Source organism: Antechinus flavipes, chromosome 5 (assembly GCF_016432865.1).
Source record: "Antechinus flavipes isolate AdamAnt ecotype Samford, QLD, Australia chromosome 5, AdamAnt_v2, whole genome shotgun sequence".
Lineage (NCBI taxonomy): Eukaryota > Metazoa > Chordata > Mammalia > Dasyuromorphia > Dasyuridae > Antechinus > Antechinus flavipes.
This window is the reverse complement of record NC_067402.1, coordinates 128,980,988-129,002,497: the sequence shown is the minus strand read 5'-3', so window position 1 is coordinate 129,002,497 and position 21,510 is coordinate 128,980,988. Positions and strand designations below refer to the sequence as shown.

General features: G+C 33.0%; 1 protein-coding gene across 1 annotated transcript in view; it reads left to right on the top strand.

The window, feature by feature from the left end:
* Positions 1-21,510, top strand: part of CFTR (CF transmembrane conductance regulator) — a 165,791-nt gene that overhangs the window by 124,236 nt on the left and 20,045 nt on the right. Inside the window, exon 22 of the mRNA XM_051962411.1 lies at positions 12,817-13,077. Within this exon, the coding sequence (XP_051818371.1) occupies positions 12,817-13,077 (261 nt within the window). The remainder of the gene's footprint in view (positions 1-12,816; positions 13,078-21,510) is intronic.

Genomic DNA, 21,510 nt, shown 5'->3' with positions numbered 1-21,510 from the left:
AGCATTTAATAAGAACCTCCCTTGTGCCAAGCACATAAGCATGTAATAAGGTCTTAAGCAATTTTAACTTCAAATCTATCAAGACTTAATCTAGAAATACTTACATTAACTATATTGTATTGTTAATAGTAGGGACATTCTGTATTCTTTTAATATAACTGCTCTAACCAATATCCTGAATTGGTAAATTTCATTTTTAGAGTGTTTTACCATAAAACTGGTCAGTTGATAATCGATTTCCTCCCTCAGTAGAAAATAGAAGCTATTTCTGTTTGAATTTCTTTCCATATTCCACAATAGGTATAAATAAATCTTAGGAGACCCATTAATGATTTTTATGTGCTGCAATAGAAATCTCCTTGAAGATCATCATCTTCTCTGTTTTGGCTTTTACTATTGACATTTTCTTTAGAATCTTCCTACTTCATACTGACATGAAACTAACCAAAATTTTCCTGAGTTCTGTCTTTGTACCTTTTATTTGTATCCCATTTATAAAAATTATTTCTGGTATGGTTTTCCTGCTACCAGTCATGGAGACTTCCTTTTCTACAGAGATTGAACTTTGAGAAACAACATGGTATAATAGAAATAGCACTAGATTTGGAGTCAGGATGGTCTACTGTTTGACTTTTACCTCTGATGCTTACTAATTATATGATGATTGGAAATTCATTTAACTTTAGACTCACTTTCTTCCATAAAATGGGAACAATAATGCCAAGAGAACTCACTTTATAGGAGTTGTTAGAAACAAATAAAATCATGTATATGATTTAAAAAAACAAAAACAACTAGGCCTCAAAGTGCTATTTAAATGTCTTGAAGTAGACTCTTTGTTGTGAAACCTGTAACTGAGTAACTCCTTAGTTCACTTCCTTTTTCCAACTGCAGTTAATACAAAATTCTGATTTCAATAGATGATTGGGCAGTTTATACAGACTTCTGATTTCATCAGTCCATTCTGATTTAGGATTCTGTGGACATATTCTTGGACTACTGTAATACTAACCCATAGAAATGAAATTTGCTAGAAAATCTCTTTAATGTATTAATTATTAAAGTAAAATTTTATTTAATTCTATCCTCTAGATTTCTGTTTCATTAATAATAAATTTTATTTTAAATCTTTGATTAAGCATTTGAATTGTGATAAATTAAATTCTATTAATGATTTTTTTTCATCTGTTTTGCCAGGGAAACCATCTTCTAATACAATGTAAAATTTACTTAGCATAATGGGTTTAATTCTCTCATTTTATCAATCATGCACATATTGAAAATATTTATAATTATACATTTCGACACCAAATAAATTCAGAGTGGGAGGGAAGAATGTTGAGGCAACATAATGCCTGCTTCTTATTGTATAGATGGAGGCAGATAGGTAAGCCCAGTGGCTGGAATGGTGGGCTTAGAGTCAGGGACATTCAAATCTGGTCTCAGACACTTCCTAGCTGTGTGACCTAAGCAAGTTATTTAATCCTGTTTGCCTCAGTTTCCTCACGTGTAAAATGAGCTAGAGAAACCACTCCAGTATTTTTGCCAAGAAAACCTTCAAAATGAGATCATAAAGAGTTAGACACAACTGAAAGATGACTGAACAAAAAGAGGTACTTAATCCATTTATCTTTCTTTTATCTTAGAATTTTCATTTATCCAATTCCTCAGGCAAAATCAATTCACATCTAGGTGTAAATACGTGCTTTTACCTACAATATCTTTTGAATATCATTAATCTTTTCAACATATTGACTTTTCATACATTCCCATTAAAGTTGTGACTATTTTAGAACTGGACCATTTGTAAATACTTCTGTTAGTCTAAAAGTAAGAATGATAAGAAAATATTGATGGACATAAATATCATGCACAAACTTTTTCCGTATTTAATTCAATGCTCTCATTTCTTGGAATCCATCTTTTCCCAATATTTTGTTTATTTTCTGAAAGTCTCTTCTCCATCCTTCATAATCCCTTGTTTTTTTCAGCCTCTGTCCCAAATTATCATAGATAAGATCTAAATGTTCATGTTGACATTTTGGTCTTTTGCTTTTCTTTTCTCTTACTTGTCCAGTGCTATTTGAGATCATTCAGTATTTTTCCTTTGGACTTACTTAAGACATTTTCATTTCCCCCTCTTCTGTGAGAAGATATGTTATAGCCTTGGGTTTTAACATAAAAGGTTCTTTGCATGTGTCTATTGTGTTGTTACACAATCTAGGAAAAACATCAATATTTGCATTTGAACTCATTTTTAAAAAGCCACTTTCTATTGTTTGAATGCCAAAATGAAATATGCTATTTTTCATTTCTCCAACTGCCATAAGGTGTTTTGTATGCCTTTGTCATTTATTTGTTACATGATTGTACTTACTTCTCCCCTGCTGTGCACGTTACCTCCAACCCCCTTTTCTTTCTCTTCAAGTGCCAGCATCACTCATCAACGTCCTTGCTAAAAATTTAGATGCAATGTATCTCTGGATTTCTTTTTTTCTTGTATGTTTTTTATTTCCCCTTTCATTATGTACTGAGTGTATGGTGACATTACTATACCCCCAGGATCAAGTTCACACATCCTTAATATTACTGAGGAAGTCAGAAAAATAGCCTTTAAAAAAATAAAACCTTGCAATAGTTTAAAATTATTTCATAATTTTAGAAGGTTGAAGCTAAAACTTGGAGCAAGCCAGGGTTACTCATTTGTGACATAATTTTAGTACCATAATTCATTGTTACTGAAATTGGACAATTTAGGCTTTAGGAAAAAAAGTTCCTGGGATTTTTCCTGTGGATATATATTCTAGGTTATTATATGAGAGAAGTAATCTCCTTTCTCTCCCATATCCCCTAAGAAGAGATTTGAAATTAGGGAAGTTCCTATTTGAAAACATATTTTTCTAGAAGTTCCCCTTTTTATTCATCAGATGTCTCCCCTTCTTCTTTTCATCTTTCTAGGTGTTTATCATATGTCTCATTAATTTAGGTAATCCCTAAATGAGTAATGTGTGAGTGACTATTTTTAAAAATATTGATATCCTGAATGGTAGGTAGGGAGTTATGATATTAATTATCTCAATATGATATAAAGCTATTTTTGAAAATTCCTTGACATAATTAGAAATTCCTTTAGATGATATAAAACTATAAAATATTATCAAATCATTTAATATTTTTAATACCCAACACATTATGCATCATATAATAAGCTATATAATTTATACTGAATCAACAAGATTTAGATGAAACCCATTTTTGAGAATGAACTATTGTGAGGGTGAAGAAAGAGACTTCATGTCCCTTCTATAAGTGGCACAAGGCATGCATTTATTATTTTTCCAAAACTATTAGTCCAACTGTTTGCCTTGTTTATTAACATAGTTTTGTCTCTGACATATACTGGCTGTATTACCCCTGTACAAGTCATTTAACTTCAAAAAACCCTCATCTAATGCTTCCATGTCCACTAACCCTTTGTGGCTAAACTCATTGAAATGAATGATGTGTGAGTGATTACTTTTAAAACTATACCAGAAAGAGTTTTAACATTTTAATATAACGATTCCTAAGTGAAGCCTCTTATAACATTAACACATATGCAATTAGTTTCCTACTTGTTCTATTAGTAAGGCTCATAACTAACCCTGGGGTGTCGGTGGGGAGTTACGAAGCATATTTGGGTTATGATATTAATGATCAATTTATACTTTACCTCAGGATTAGCTGAAATGAGAGTACAAATTCCTAGGAAGGTGGAGGAGAAGGGTAGGCATTTGGTGAATGAAAAAGGGAACTTCCAAAAAGTATGGAAAGTTTCAATTATAAACTTCCCTTATTTCAAAGCTTTTCTTAGGGGATGTGGGGAAGGCAGGAAAGTGCTTTTCTCATGCAATAACCTAGAATACATGTCCACTGGAAAGAGCTCAGGAACTTTTTTTCCTTATCACTCTTTTCTTAAATACTTACAATTTGGCTTCTAACTTCATCATTTCACTGACATTGAGCTCTCCAAAATTTCAATGATCTTTTAATTGCCAAGTCCCATAGTTTTTTTCTTTATCCTCCCCTTCTCAACTTCTCTGTAGCCTTTAATACTGTTGCTCACTCTTTCCTCCTTGATAGTCTCTTCTCTTTAAGTTTTCAGACACTGTACTCTCCTAATTCTCTTCTTATTTATCTGACGACATCACACTCTTCTTTGATATATTCTCATCCAGGTCCCACCTTCTGCCTTCAGATATCTTTAAAAATTCAAGTCTGGGACTTCTCTTCTCTTTTTATAGTACTTTGCTGGATGGTATCATCAGCTCCTGTAGATTTAATTTCATGCTGATGATTTTCAAATCTATCCATCCTTCCCCAGCCTCTCTAATGACCTCCATTCTTACTTTTCCAACTGCCTTTCAAACGTCTACAACTGGATATCCAATAGAGATCTTAAAATAAATAGGTCTATATTTAGCTTATATGTCATCTTCAATCCCTCATTCTCATCCCATAGATCCAATCATTGCTGAGGCGGAATGATTTCCACATTTGTAAGTTCTCTTGAATACATACCTCTTTCCCCTCTAATATTGCCATCACTTTAGTCCAGGCTCTTTTCATTTGATGCCTGGACTCTTACAATATCCTGTTGGTGGGTCTCTCTTCTTTTAAAATCTTCTCATCCTATCCGTCCTCCACTCAGTTACCAAAGTGATTTTCCAAAGTGAAAATGTCACCCTATTACTCAATAAAATCTAGATGGCAAATACCTCCAGGACAAAATGCAAAATCCTCTGTTAGGCTTTCAAAGCCATTCATAAGTGAATCCTCTTCTATCTTTCCTTCTTTCTTATGCTTTACTCCCTATCATTTTGGAACCTGTGAAAAAAATCTCCTTGCTGTTTTATGAACAAGGTATTCCATCTCTCAGCTCTGGACATTTTCTCTGGTTTCCCCTCATCTCTTTAATGCAATCCCTTCTTATCTCTGCTTACTGCCTTCCTTGCCTTCCTATAACTCCTGAGCAAAATGCTATTTTATAATTATTTTCTATTTCTCCTATCAATAGTAAGTTTATTCCTTTTATTTACTTTTGCCTCTGCCATTAAACTGTAAACTCCTTCAAGGCAAGGACTCTCTTTCACCTCTTTTTCTAACCCTAACACTTAGCACATAGTAGATGTTTAATAAATGGTTATTGACTGACTGACATAGTTTCTCAGTGCTTTAGACATCTCTCTAAGGCTATAAATGTCAGGGAAGATATAAATATGTATTGGTAGAGGGAGGTTGCTCACCTTAGAGTTCCCTTTGTCAATAAATTACAGCCTGAGTAACAGTCTTAGTCTCATGAATGTCAGGTATTTTATTTTCTTGCTGTAGACTTAAGAGTAACCTGCCAGAAAATCTCATTAGCTCTCCATATCTTGTCTATCTTTGCTATCTAGAACACTTTTTTAAAAGGATAAAATATGAGCTTGAAAAAATTTTAAGGACTTTATTTAAAGTTCTAGTAAAGAGGTGATAAGAATTCGTGTATCCTGTGAGTGATTTACCATGCCTACTTATGAAGGCCATCCTACTTCCTTATTTCTTCTTATGAAATGGTACTCAAATCATCTTTGTAATTATTTCTTCAAGAACTTTAAACCAAAATATAATGAGAGGAGAAATATAAGCAAAGATACTCAGAATAGGAAACTGAATCTGCAAAACTTTTTCATATTGTGTTCTAGTTTAAAAGTCTCCAGAAATGTTTAGAAAGATTGATGTGATCTGAAAGCAACTTCTGTCAATAGAAACTCCTTTTCTCCTTTGTCTTTTAATTTCCAGTGTTTATTCTGGTTCTTGCTATAGATCAAGTGATGGACTACAAGATGACCAAAAAGAACATTGATTGGGGAAAAACATGGTTTGCCTTCATTCCTTCTGAACTTGCTGATTGCTTCTTCTGTCAACAGGTCATTGTAAGAAGGAACGTATTCCCCTTGTTTCTTTTTGTTTCTAATGAAATCTTATTTGAGATTTTAGCTCCCTTGCCTCTCCTTTAATTTCGTGTCTTTTTTCTTTAGCTTTTTGCTTCGTTTATGTTTCCTTCTTGTGTTCTTTTTTATTTAATGAATTCTCCTAATCTGAGTTCCCCATGCCATCCAATTATTCTCCTGCTTTTGATGTTTGATGTTTGATGAAAAGAACACTAGACCAGAGTCAGAATGCTTCTCTCATTAAGTGATTTTATAATAATAAGCAAGTCTCTGAAACCCTTTGGGTCTCATTTTCCTGACTTGGGCAATAAAGAGATTTGACCAGAGGTAACCTTCCAGTTCTAAAATTCTGTGTTTCCATGTCTATGCTCATTTTGCCTTTTGACTATCTCATGTTTGGGAACCATTACAAAATTTTATAGTAATATCACCTTTCAGTTTATTCTGTAGTCCTTATATGCTAAAATTCACTGATGAAAATAACCAGTATTCCAATTATTATAACTAATAAGGTTTCTGAATCAGATCTATTCCAAGAAGTCTTATCAACAAAAAGGGAAAACATGGATGGTTCTATTAAAATTGAACTTGGTAAGGGAAAGAATTTTATTGGGAGGGTATTTGATTCAATAAGCACCTACTGGATACAAGACAAAGAGGGAAAAATAAGGAGAAATGAATCAAAGCTCTTGTCTTCAATTTATAATCTAATTGGAGAAAAGATAAATAATCATAATAAAAGAAATAGAACATAGTAAGCACAGGTAAATGCTATCGGATCCTATGAATGACAAAGAAGATCACTTTGTCCAGATTAAAAAAAAAAAACTTAAAAACTTTCCATCAATTCCGCAATTCATAAAAGGATGATTAGTGCAAGTTGCTCCAAGTACCATGTTCTCTAAGAGTTTGAGTATTTTCTGTTAGAGTGTATCTTTGTACTTAAGCAAAGCCCTCTGACTCACTGGTTTCCACATTAATGTTAATTTTGAGATTCCTGTTTGAAAGTTTTTAGAGGATAAGCCCTAGATCAATTCAACCAATAATTCTTGAGTTTCTACAATCTGTATTGTGCCTTCCATGACAAGATAAGAAAGACAAATTAGAATAAGATGGATATACAGAGGGGAAGAAATTTTTACTTCATTCTTGCGCCTTGATTTCTATCCTTTTACTAACTCAATGAAAAAAACTTCCCTTACAAATGCAGATCAGTCCCTATATCTGCAATATGATCTTACAGAGTTGTCAAAGCACACTGTATTCATGTATTTGAGGGAAACCCCCCTCCCAACAAAAACCTATTTTAAAAAAAAAGGAAAACTACATCTTCATATCCTTTGACCACTTGTCAAATGGGGAATGACTCATATTCTTATACGTCTGATGAAATTCTCTATATATTTGAGAAACTGTCCATAAATCTCCCTCCCAATTAAAAATTTTTTTTTCTTCTGATTTTGGCTACACTGGTTTTATTTATCCAAAAACCTTTTTAATGCAATGTAATAAAAAAATGTCCATTTTAGATCTCACAATGCTCTCTACTGCTTTTGACTTTTTATCATAGTTCAATGTAAATACAAACCTTACTTCCCTGATGATTATAAAAAGTGAACTTTACCTCTTAATAGAAATGAAGCTATGGCAGATTGGACTGGTTCCTCTACATGTCTCCCTAATTAAAGTGACAGGAATAACCAGCCTAAAATTAATATACTAATTTAACTTTGGTTGGTAATCAGCAGCTTAAAGGTAATTAGCAGCTGACATATGCCATCTTTTTATGTATCACTGTGAAGAAATTTAGCCAAATCTCTGTCTTAAAAAAAATGATTAAATGAAGTAAAAAATTCTTAGTGAAAATAATCTCAAAACAAAATAATATGTTATGGCTTCTTTTTAAAAAATAACATTTTATTTTCCTCCCAATTACATGTTGAAACAATTTTTATATTAATTTTTTTAGCTCTAAATTCTTTTCTTCTCCTTCTGCCCCATCCATAAGATTAATTCATCTAATTAATTCATTAATGCATCTTTAATTCAAAGGACAGAATATACTTACATTGAAGAAATGTAATTTCAGGGTACAGTTGAAAGATCAATAACTAGATTTAGAGCTCCAGGTTTAAATGCCAGTTTTGATACCTATAGGTTGATATATCATTGAATAAAGTCCCTTGCCCTCCCCTCCTCACAGTATTTTTATCTGAAAATGAGGGAAATAGATACCACTATCTTTCTCTCTATGACTATGTTTCCATGATTCTACAAAACCTAACTAGAAGTGAAAAGGCTGAATTTGGAGTAAGATACATGGGCTTAAATCCTTGTTGGCCAAACCACTACTTTTGTGACCTTGAGAAAAGTCCCCTTATCTCTGGGCTAGGCTTTCTTCTTTTGCAAGTGTTGGTCTTGGACTACATGGGTTATAAGTTCTCTTTCAGCTCTAAAATTTTGGCCCTGAGGAAGTTGCATTACTGTAATTCTCCATTCAGTTATGTAGATTCCTGGATGTCAGTAAAACAATGAAGGTTTTGAACAATGTCATCTATGATTACACTTCAATGCATGTGGAACTAAACATAATACAGGTGTCTGGAACCAGCAACTCATCCTTCCTCCCACACCCAGAAATGTTCTGAAGTATTTGCAGCAAATATGAGCACCCAAGCTATAAATAAGTAACCCATAAACAGAAGGTGACATCACATGTCATTAGAGATGTTCAGTCGGGTGTTTTTGTTTTGTTTTGTTTTTTAACCTATGCAGAGCCTTTTGCTTAAGGATCACATATTATGCTGTGTAGTTAGAGATGGTGAATTGCTTTATAAGGAAAAATCAAAACTCTCAATTTTTGCAAATTTGATTGATGCATTCCATGTAACATCATATTTGTGGTTAGTAGACATGTCAAATTATGAAGGTGAGCTCTGAGATTGTATAATATATTCAATTTAGTTGGCTCAAATTTAGATCCATAATAACAGCTAGCTCACAACAGTTAACATTCATGTAGCTGTGTGCTAAGCATTTAATATATATTATCCCATTTGATCCTTCCAACCATCCTGGAAAGCAGGTGCTATAGTATTATTCCCATTTTACAGATGAGGAAACTGAGGGAAACAGAAAGTAAGTAATTTGCCCAGAATCACACAGCTAATAAGCATCTGAGGCTAGATTTGAACTCAGGTCTCCCTGACTCTGGGTCTGACACTGTAGGCATCATCTAGCTGCCTCTGACTGGGTTGAAAGGTAGAAGCTATAGGTCTATAGCTTTCAACAAAAGCTTGATGTCATATCCATTTCTGAACCACACATATAATAATCACATGAATCAGTTTTGGCAGAACAATACAAGAGATACACCAGCAAAAATATGACTGTGTCCATTGTTCTAATCCTATCATTCTAATACCTGGGATTCCCAGCATTTCTTGTATTTGTTTATTCTTTTTCAGTATTTTTTTAACTGAAAGGTTGGTTGTTTTTAATACCAATAAATCAATCTAAGTTTTAGTTAGATGGGTATACTCCAAGTTGAATCTTAACTGCTCTATATTTTCAGTGATTAATAAGAAATCCTCAGTATAGTTCTAATGTGAATAACTATATGATCATTAATGACAAAGAACAGTTCTACAATTGGGAGTATAAATGCATCCATAAAATGATTTTAAAAATTAATTTCCCAACAATTTCTCAACAAATTTCCCAATTTAATTAAATTCCCAGCAGACAAGGAGAAAAAAAGATATAAATATACTATTACTAGAAATGTAAATTCCCCCAAATTCCCTGTATTGTTTTAGATTGTTCAATTCTAAGAGCATTGTAAAATTTGATCTTGTAAAAGAAATTTCAGGAATTCAGTTCTACTTGTGAAAACAATCAACATTTAATGGGCATGGCACATATATTTAGCACAATTTGTTGCTCATATTCCTAAGGAATATTTTAGAAAATGTTCCTTAGTTTAAGAAACACCAGAATAGTTAAATAAAAATTGACTTTCCTAGTTTCTACATAATCTTCCACCTTACCCAAAGTAAGGCCATTCCTTAAGTCTTTTGTTTAAGGATATTGAATATATGATATAGTAAGCAATTTTCTCTACTAATTTTAACCTATCAACATATTCACTAGGTGATCATGTGTGAGCAAAAAAAGTGGGAAAAGGTTCTCAGCAGTAGGTGAACTAGTTTTGAACAGGGTTTAAATGTGGATAGATTCCTTATTATTTAGACAAAGTCAAAACAGTGCTAAGGTTTTTACATTATGTTTACATCTACTTATTTGCTTCTTAAACATTGTTATTTTTTATTATTCTCTCAATGAAAAGCTGAATTAATTAGTCCCCAGCTTCTTAAACTGTGAGTTACAATCCCATATGGGACTTTGTAACTGAATGTGGAAGTTGTGAAATTATGATTTATTATCAGTAAATATTTGATTTGCATACCTATTTTATATTTCTATATATTTGTAATTATGTAAAAATTTCTCCAGCAAAAAGAGGTCACAAGTGGAAAAAAGCTTAAGAAGCCTTGATCTAGTGAAAAGAATACTGGATTTAGCATCAAAGAACTTACATTTGAACCCTACTTTGCCTGCAGAATCTCTGTGGGATCTTTGGCAAGTAAGAGCCACACATTTCTAGATTTCAGTTTCCTGAACTGTATAAATGAGGGAATTAGATAAGAAAATGAACTGCCTTTTTACTTCTAAAACTTATGATTTATTCTGCTTTATAGTTAGTAGAAACAATCTTTAAAACAATCATTGAACATTTTTTCCTGATTCTTTGGTAGGAAAAATTTCTGGGAAAGATTATTGTGTAGTACCTTTTTGATTCATGAATTCTTTAGAGACAAGCTTGTTAATGGTCAAAAATGAGGTTAATGAAATGTCACTGTCATCTCATAAACTGTATTTTAAAAGTGAACCAATATTTTATGGCTTCAAAATATTTCAGAGCAATTTTTTTTCTTTCAAGGATAAATATTTTGAGGCCACTTTAAAATGTGGCTTTCCTAAATTATTTCAGTTGAATCTCCACCTCAGTAATGATTTTATTCTTAATTTGTCTTCCTGACCTTCAAACAGTAGCTTCTATACAACTCTGAAAATTAAGTTATAATTGTATTGACATACAAAATTTAATAAACCTTACTTAAGCATTAATTAAGTAGAGCAGAAAGAGGTTATATCAGAGAGAATCATTTGTAACGCAGTATCAAAAAATGCAAGTTGGAAACAAAAGCTTATCTTTCAACTTTACCTGAGTCATTTATTAAAGCTGTAGGTACTTGAATCCTTTCTACCTCAGGTAGCAAACAGTAGGCCACACAACACGAGGTTGAGTGTAAGTAATTTCTCTCTCATGGTGACTATTGAAGCTTGCTTCAAAATAAAAAACAAAATATTCTGTATATAAAATTTATTTTGGATGGATAAAGAATCACCAGAAAGAAGAATTACCTTAGCAAAATGAAAAGCCTGAGAATAGAGGTAACATCAGTGTTTCAACAATGGGTCACCAACTAAATTCTCCTTTTCTGCTCTAGAGTTGATGCCTTTTCCCCCAGTTTCTGCCACAATCAGTATGAGGCAAAAGTTATATAGAAATTCAGTTGAATTAGTTAAACATTCTTTAAGTGCCTACTTCATGTGCTAGGAAATGCTTACCTCCCCATATATTTTTGGTATTTTAAAATAATTTCTAATATCCTAAGCCCCAATTCATTTTTTACATCCCTACTCTCCAAAGTGGCTTTATGTTCACTTTGCAGTGAAAGGGTCTGTTATAAAGTTTCTGATTTATAAAGCAAATGAGAAATATCAAGGATAACTGTAATAGGATATATTATGGACTCAACAATACACTGTTTTATAGAAAATGTATATATTTAAATACTTCAGGTTTTTACTTCTCATATAAAAGAAGGTTTTCACAAAAATGCTGTTAGGGATTATAACCAAAAATGACTATTAATTAACATGAATGGACCATCTCATTTATGTGTATATATGTATATATGTAGCAAACATATATGTGGATTTGTGTGCATATGGTTTTCAGTATGCATAGGTTAATTGTCTTAAGTTAAAGAGTGATGCTACATCTGACAGAGGAGAAGGAAGCTCAAAATTAAAGCACTTAATACAATTTTCTATTTTCCTGCAGAAATATAATATAATTTAATTTTAATATTAAAATGTCATATTTATTTATTTGGATGAAAGTATTTATAAATGCTTCCTTGAAGATTTTTGTGGCATATGCTAAAACTAACTGTGAACCAAGTTTTTCTTAACATAATTCCTTAACATAATTTCCTTAACATAATTCATATATAGAATGAAAAGTTGTCATAAACACAGTACAGGAGAAAGTCAAGCATTTTTTTAGTTTTGTAGCATGGTACATTTTAGTTTATTGTACCAGTTGTATAATATTGTGATATACTGCTTAAAGTGGGAAAGAAAAATCTTCTTCTGTCCTTAAACATGAAGAAACACTTCTGAATCCCTTGCATCACTGCAACTGTTATCGATCACAAAATGTCAACAAGTTAATACAATGTCCATTTGTACAAGGCATGACTAATTATTCTTTGTTAATCTTTTAAATATAGCCAACTATTTCCTGTTAAATTGTTGAAGACTCTCAGACAAAAACCTGATTGACTATACCTGTGATTAGGTGCCTATAATCAGCAGGCTCAGGTTCTTACGGGAGGAACTTTATTTTGGAAAACATACTATTTATTGCTCTTGTTATGGAACTTAACACTGCCCACCTCCAAATTCAAATATTGTTTATTTTGGTTTCCAGATGCGGTCTGTAAGCCGAGTATTTAAATTCATTGATATGCCAAGTGAAGAACCCTTACCTGCCAAACCAACTAAATCAACCAAACCATCGAAGAAAAATCAGCTTTCACAAGTTCTGATCATTGAGAATGAACACGTAAAGAAAGAGAACAACTGGCCCTCTGGAGGTCAAATGACTGTCAAAGACCTCACAGCCAAATATGTAGATGGTGGGAATGCTGTATTAGAGAACATTTCCTTCTCAATAAGTTCTGGGCAAAGGGTGAGACTTAAAACATTTCTTATTTTATTTATTCTGTCATCAACTTTAATTTGTAATGACTGATGGCAATATAAATGTAATCAAACCACTTTGAAACATCACTTTTGAAGCAGAGGACTAATACTAGGTTAATAGATTAAATATAACTTAGTGAATGCAGAACTGAATTTGGTATCAGGAAAATCTGGGTGCAAGTCCCTCCACTAACCTTATTGGTAGTATCATTCAACTTTTCAATGCTTTAGGCTACTCTGTAAAAATATACTTTACAGTATACGCTGAAGAGCAATTGGCAAAATGATATGGGAAGAGTTTGCTTATCGAGGAGCTACATATGTCAGTGAAAATAGAGGTCCAAATAGTCTTTCTCCTCTCTTAAAAAAATCTATCTATCTATCTATCTCTCTATCTATCTATGTTACGTAGGACATAAAATATATTTGAAGCTATAAATTAAATGAATGATTTTATATTTCAATAATCAAAAGATTCAAAGTTTCATCATTGGGTCCATAAAATAAATAACATCTTTTCTTTGTGAAAACATACATCCCTTAAAGGGCATCCTTTTCATGGTAAACCTAGCTATACTCAGCTAGGCCAATCCTCTGATAACAGCTCTACAATTCATTACCCCATCCATGAACAGTTAGGTATTTTAGTGGATAGAGGCTCAGGTCTGAAGTCAGGAAGATCTGTGTTCGAATCTGGACTCAGACACTTACTAGCTGCGATCTTGGGCAAGTCATTTGATTCTGCCGAGTTTCTTCATTTGTAAAATGAGCTGAAGAAGGAAATGGCAAATCACCCTAGTATCTTTGTCAAGAAAACCCCAAATGGGCTCATGAAGAGTTTGACATGACTGAAATGATTGAACAATAACACCAGATTCATGCCCAAATCCTTTACAACTAGGTATATATTTCTATACTTCATACTCTATTAACATAGCTTTAGTGAGCCCAGGGTTGTCCCAATGCTACATTGAAGCATAACAACAAAGCTTTAGTGGAGAAGTCATCTTCTAATTCATTACTGTTTTATTAGTTTTTGAGCAATGAAAATTTTAAATAAACCCCCATCATAATGGTACATAGCTGATTAACACCATCTAAGATTTCCAGCTCAGATGAGATAAAGTAAATGTTTGTTGCCTTTATAGGGTCATAGATTTAGAACTGGAAAGGACTTTAAAGGGCCTCTAATCCATTCTGTTCCCCAACCCTTCTGAGAGGGAATGTGTTACATAATAAAGAGAGTATGGACTTGGAAACAAGAATGCCTTGTCTTAAATCCTTCATCAGACACTCACTAGTATATAGTGTTGGGAAAATCACTTAACTGTGCTATGACTCCAGTTCCTTAACTGTAAAATGAGAAATTGAAGTCAATGACTTCTAAATCTGTGATCTAAGCACTATATTATCTCCCTTTTGGGTATTCCTCCCCCAATTCTTGGAGGGAAAATGCTATTGAAGTCATATAACAGATGCAGAACAACTAAAACTATAATCAGAAATTGTCTATCACAAAGAAAACTGTAGTTCATTGCTGTACCCCACTTAATGCCCAGGACATTTCTTAATAAACAAACTAATTAGTTCTCAAAGGGGTAATTTTGCCAGACATTCAAAAATGAAATTATATTATGCCTTAAAAAATCAATTCCAGAATCTCAAAATTTTAAAAGACAACAACAATAAACAAACAAACCTTAATGTCATTGAGTCATCCATCAGTGGATCTAAGATCTCATTGGAGTAGATACTCTTTCCAATAGTATAAATATCAACCCATTTATACCTTCTTATCTTGTGAAATTTCTGCTCAATCCTCTTAAAATGCACCCCCCCCACAACCTCATCTCATGTGCTGGAAACTTTCTTATAGATTTCTTAACATCATGACATCCCCACATGTATAATCCATTATTGTTAAGATGAGCACTATACTACCAATGGTTTACTTTGGTGTGAAAATTGTATTAATTCACTTTTCACAGTATTTTAGTTTCTTATTTGTAAAATGATGCCCATAGCATTTCTTTCAGGATAGCTCATAGAACTATTGAGGTATTAATTGAATGAAAAATGTTATCATTGACATTTGCCCTGGATTCTTTGGAAACTTGATAAACATGATTTAAACCAGATAATCTCCTATAAAAGAAGATAGATGTTGAACTAGAACCTTCAGTGAATCTGGCTAAAAATGGTTTTCAGGGAAGACTCAGGAATTTTTGATTTCCTTCAAGAGTAGGCACTTATCGTGAGCTAGGCACTGGAGACACTAAGATAAAAATGTCCTTGCCCTTGACAAAATTATATTCTATGGGAAGAGACAACACTTATATGTATATGGAAAATAAGACATATACATACCAAAGACAATATAAAATAATTTTGGAGGTGGAAACAAACTGATAGCCAGGAGTATCAGGAAAGACCTCATGTCAAAGATAATATTTGAGCTGAGCTTTTAAGGGAAACTTAGACTTTTAACAGGCAGAATTTAGAAGAAAATATATCTTAGACCTGAGGGATAGCCTGGGTAATGGCATGGAAATGGGAGGTGGAATGCCATGTGTGAGGAACCACAAGAAGTTCAATCTTTGATTGAACTGAAGAGAACTCAAAAAGAAATATCATATAATAAGGCTAAAAAAGTAGGTTGGAGCTCGGTTTCAAAGGACTTTAAATGCTATTTAGTGAATTTTTACTTTATCTTAGAGAAAGTAGAGAGTCATTGGAGCTTATTGAACAGGACAGTGACATTGTCATACCTAGGCTTTAGCGTTATCACTTTGTCAGAGTGTGGAGAATGAAATAGAAACGGGAAAGACAAGGCAGGGAGATCAACTAGGAGACTATAAAAATTGTCCAAAGGACAATTCTGAACTAGGGTAATGGTCTTGTGTGGAGAGAAGTGGATGATGAAATCTATAAAACCTGGTGATAGGATGAGTATGTGGTCTGAAGAAAGAGTAATGATATTTGGGGTTATAAGAGAGACTGGAGTTAGTAGATAGTGAGGTGGATGTTGATTTTCATTTTATTGTTGTTGTTCAGTCATGTCCAACCCTATGTGATCCCATTTGGGGTTTTCTTGACAAGGATACTGGAGTGGATTGCCATTTCCTGCTCTGGCTCATTTTACAGATGAGCAAATTGAGATAAACAGGATTCAGTGCTTTACCCAGCATCACATATCTGAGGCCAAATTTGAACTACTGACTTCAGGCTCACCACTCTAAGCACTTTGTCTGTTACCTCACTGCCCCAGTCATGTTCAAAGAGTTGATCTTTGAGCCCATAGGAATTGATGACAACTAAGAGAAAAGAGATGTAGTCAAAGGATGGAAACTTAAGGTACATCTAAAGTTAGAAGTTAAAATATAAATTATAATCTTACAAAAGAGACTAGAGAAGGTGCTTGGATAAGTAGGAAGAAAACCAAAAGAGAGTAGTATCCTGAAAATCCATAGAGAATAGCATGTCAAAAAGGAGGTATTGGTATATAGATCATATAATTATTTTTTTCTTGGATATTTGTTTTTTAAGTGGAACATCTATGTGATTTTAGAATTTGTCTTTAATAGTTTTTTTTTTTACATATAAGTTTAATAAAGATAGAATCACCATTGCTTCATAGGCTTCAGGTCCCATTACGATTATTTATTTCCAAAAATAATTGTTTCATATCATGGCAACAAAGAATTTAGAGTTCAAAGGAATCTTTAAAATAATTCAATCTACTTTTCTCTCCTCTCTTTTCATAGATAAGGAAACTGAGAGGGTAAAAGACTTGCTCAAAATAAAGCATATATAGTAAGCAACAGAGCTAAAATTCAAGCCCTGGGCTTCTGACTCCAATTACAGTTCTCTTTCTACAATACCAGATTGCCATTCTAGGGCAGGGGAAGCCTCAGTGAAGACCATTATTTTGGGAAAGATGCAGGTTATACATTAATTGAAGGAATATAAAAGATGAATGATTGTATTTATGCCTCACCCTTGATATTTGGGGATTCAGCAGCTTCCTGTTGAAAGGATGGATAGTCTTTTGTTTTGAGTTGTTTTATACATAGGATTTTCCAGACATGTGAAAGTATCTTTTTCTTTCCTGACATCTTGGATGTCAGTCAGCACATTATGGATTATAAAAACAAATGGACTTACATAAGTGAAGTTAGGAAGCCTTGACTAATTAATCTCTTCATTTTGTTTTGTTCACTTTCCCAACCTCTATCACTTCCTATCTCTGTTTCAAAATTGCTCATCTCCTTTCCCCTTCACTCATGAAGCAAGCTTTTGTGATCTAACAAGTGAAGGGACAGAATCTTTATTTTCCTACTCAGTTTTGGCAATTTAAAAATAGGAATTCATATCGCAGGATTACAGATTTTTTCCTTGGTTTTGCATATTTTAAAGTCATAATATCATATTAGTAAATCTGTAGTTTATCTGTGTGTGTGAGTAATTTTTAGGAAGCTATCCACATACATTTTAAGGTTAATCAGAAAAAACTAAGATTCTGAATTATGGAACAGGAGTTGATCTGCATTGGTAGAGGAAATGCTTTCACTAGGACTTCCCTACACCTATACAATCACAGGGATATATAAAAATGGTTTAATCCTTCTTGAAACAAAATTTTTAAATGGAGATCTTACAAAAAGAGGCAAAGTTGTATAGTAACTAACAGAGCTAGCCTCTGACTCTGTAAGACTATGATGAAGCCCTTCCTCTTATATACAATAATTACATGGTCATAGGCTAGACATTTACTTCTGCAGTGTCCCAGACAAGTTTCTAGAAAAATAAATTCCATCAGAGTTGTCTTTCTCCATTTTTAGGAGTTTTTGTATCAGGTGTTTTACAGACTGGGGAAATAGCGTTTTAGAGAGAATTCTTATGTAATTTTTAATAGATGTCCATGAATTTTGGTGTGTTGATAGAAAGTAAAGTGATAGGTGTATATGAAAATTAGTTTATTTGATCATCTTAGAATAGATTTATAATATTTACACTAAATAAAAACTATCCCATTAAGACTGTGGACATACCACCAGAATCACTTTGTCCAAGAATAGGATCTGTAGTACACTGGACCACTAATTCATGATGATTTCATTGTATTAATCATGCAAAGTCTAAATATTACCAAATCTTAGCTAATGAAGATGATTCGCTTTTTGATAACAAGTTTTTTTTATTAAAGGAAAAACAAATGAGTTGACAAATTATAATATCCAAATTGCCCTCTCTGAACCAAATTTTTTTTACTTTGTTCCCTTTCCTTCAAAAGAAGAAATTTTTTTTTTAAAGTTTAAACTGTAAATTTAAACCTTAGTTGTGGAATTGGTTTTGAATAGAAAATCAAATCCTGATCTTCTAGAAATGGGACCAAATAATACATGATAAAGATCACAACTAAGTGTACAGGCAAGTGAATTATTCACTTAATAGTTCTCCAAGTCTTGTTCCTTTACATGAACTTGGCTACCTTTTTCCTTTGTATTTCTTCATGCACAAAAAGGAAATTGCTCACAAATATGGATATTTTCCCTCCAGGGCAGACTGACCCAGTCAGAGTATAGAAGAATACAGGATATGATGCCAAAAATAATAGATCTCTAGCTCAAGTGTTCAGATTACAGCTGTATGAACACTTGAATGCCTCTTGATTTGTAAAGAATACCTAGGTAATCTATATTTGTGAAAGAAAAGGTGATGTAGCTGAAATGAATGTATGACACCTGTTTGGGCAGTATTCCCAAGTCTACTAAATTTTTCTATCTAAATTTTAGAAAAAAGGTGAACATGGTATGCAAAAGATTTATTTTTTCTTGCTATGAAAAATCTTATTTTCTCTCATTGTGGCATTTCCTGGAAAAGATAAGAGACTAAAAAATCATTCACTCAGCTACAGTGGAATTAAAAAGGCAAACTAGAAGAAATGTGTTGAAACTAATTAATTTATGGTATCTTTCAAAATGGTACCAATGCAAGTCAATTTAAAGCTCTAATTTTTTTGGGGGGGGTCAAAATTATTAGAAAATAGATAAAAATTTTATTTAAAAGAGCCATTGACTTGAAAATAGAAGAACTGGATTCAAGAAACCAGATCAATTATTAATTGCAAGCTCTTTGAGTCATAATTTCTTTATCTGAAATTGTTGTTGTTTAGTTTCAGTTGCAAACTCCATTTGGGGTTTTCTTGGCAAAAGTTCCTCCATGTTTTGACATTTCCTTCTCTGACTTATTTTTTTAATCTTATCATTAGTATTATTATTTTAATTTCAATAGTATTTTATTTTCCAGTTACATATAAAGATAGTTTACAACATTCATTTTTGTAAGATTTTTGAGTAATAGATTATTTTCTTTTTTCCCTTCCCTCCACCAACCCCAAGATAGCAGGCAACCTGATATGTTATATATGTACAACATTTTAAATATATTTCCATATTAGTCATGTCCAAATCATTTTATAAATGAGAAAATGGAGGCAAACAGGGTTATGTGACTTGCTCAGAATCACATAGCTAGTAAATGTCTGAGCCTGGATTTTAATTTAGGAAGAGTTCTTAGCTCAGTTCTTTATTACTGTACTACCTAGCTGCCCCAATTTGTGAAGTAGGACTACTAATATTTGCACAGGGTTGTTGTGAGGAAAGGACTTTGTAAATCATTATAAAAATATGGGCTATAAAGGTCAATAAAATGGTTATTTGACACTTTTTTAAAGTCACATTTGTGCTTTGGCACTTATGCAGTGCTTTAAGCTTTACAAAACACTATATGCATATATTTGTGGGTGTGTACTTATTAGTTCATTTGATCCTCAATAAAAGTCCTGTGAGATGGTCCATCTTAAATAGAAGTTTATTATAATAAACTCAAATTAGGAAATTCTGTCTAATAATTAGGATAGGTACTTTCTCTGCAATTTATAGTTTTGGTTACCTAAAGAATTGAGACATTACTTGACTTTCCCATAATAACATGGCTAGTCACTGTCAAGAAGGAAACTTGAACCCAAATGCCCCTTGCTCTTAGGCTGGCTCTCTATTCACTATATGACCCTGCTTCTCATGAGGTATTTTAATGGTCTTCTTATCCTCATTTTACAGATGAGTAAATTGAGGCAAATAGAAATGAACGAATTCTGGCCACATAGGCAGTGAATTTCAAAGGCAAATATTGAACTCAGGCCTTCTTCAAACCAAATCCAGCAATTTATCTTCTATCTTATGCTGTATCTTCTAACTATAAAAAAGTTTGTAAATGTAAGTTAATACGGTGAAAAAACTATTATTATAGAGTGAGAATTAGAAAATACCTGGAATAGGGGTTATATCTCAGAAGATAACTTGCAACTAAATGGTTTGACATTATATAACCAATTACTGAGCTGCTAAAAATAAAAGGAAATCCTGGAAAAGAGTTATTATATGCCAATTATATAAATAACAAGAAGTCTTTGTTAGCCATGATCAAATGCAGTTCTTTATTCCCAGAAAAGCTGTTCATCTCAATGCATTATCAGATGATGAGTGGGAGAGAAGACAGAACAACACATTTCGTAAATGCTTTGAATCAGGAGACATTTCATTAAACACCTATTATGGGCCAGCCACTGTGCTAGATGCTGGGGATGCAAGTACAATGAATGAAACAATCTCTTCTTGCAGAGAGTTTACATTCTAATAAGGGAAACAAGGATTTAAGAAGATGGAAAATAAATATAAAGAGAATAAATGCAAAGTAGCTAAAGTAGGGCAGCTAGGTGTCACAGGGAATAGTGTGCCAGATTTGGAGCCAGGAAGATTCATCTTCTTGTATTCAAATCTGATTTTAGACACCTTTAGCTGTGATTCTGGGCAAGTCATTTAACTCTGTTTGTCTCAGTTTCCTCATCTATAAAATGAACTGAAGAAGGAAATAGCAAACACTCCAGTATCGCAGTCAAGAAAACCCCAAATGGGACCATGAAAAATTGAAAATGACTGAAAATGATTGAACAACAACTTTAAATGCCAGGTAGTTTAAGGAGGATGCTTTCAAAGGAAGAGGCTTAGGAAAGCCATCATGTGGTAGTGCTTGAACACTCATGCTATTCTTCATCCTTACCTCTCCCTAAGAAGAGGTCTTTGTCCTTTGTCTTTGTCTTTGTCCTTTGTCTTAGGTAATACTGAGGTTGGATTTAGGGAGGATGGATTCCAATTCCTCTTTATCTACTAGACCTTGATTTGAGAGAGCACTTATTTCTGTGAAATTTTGGGCTTTTTCATCTATAAAGGGAAGATCCACATTAATTACTCAGAGAAAGTGGCATAAATAAAATCTGTCAAGATCTAGTAATTGAGGTATTATTATTCCAATTGAAGCATTACTCTGCTTAGTTGACTGTGTAGCTCATATTGGTTAT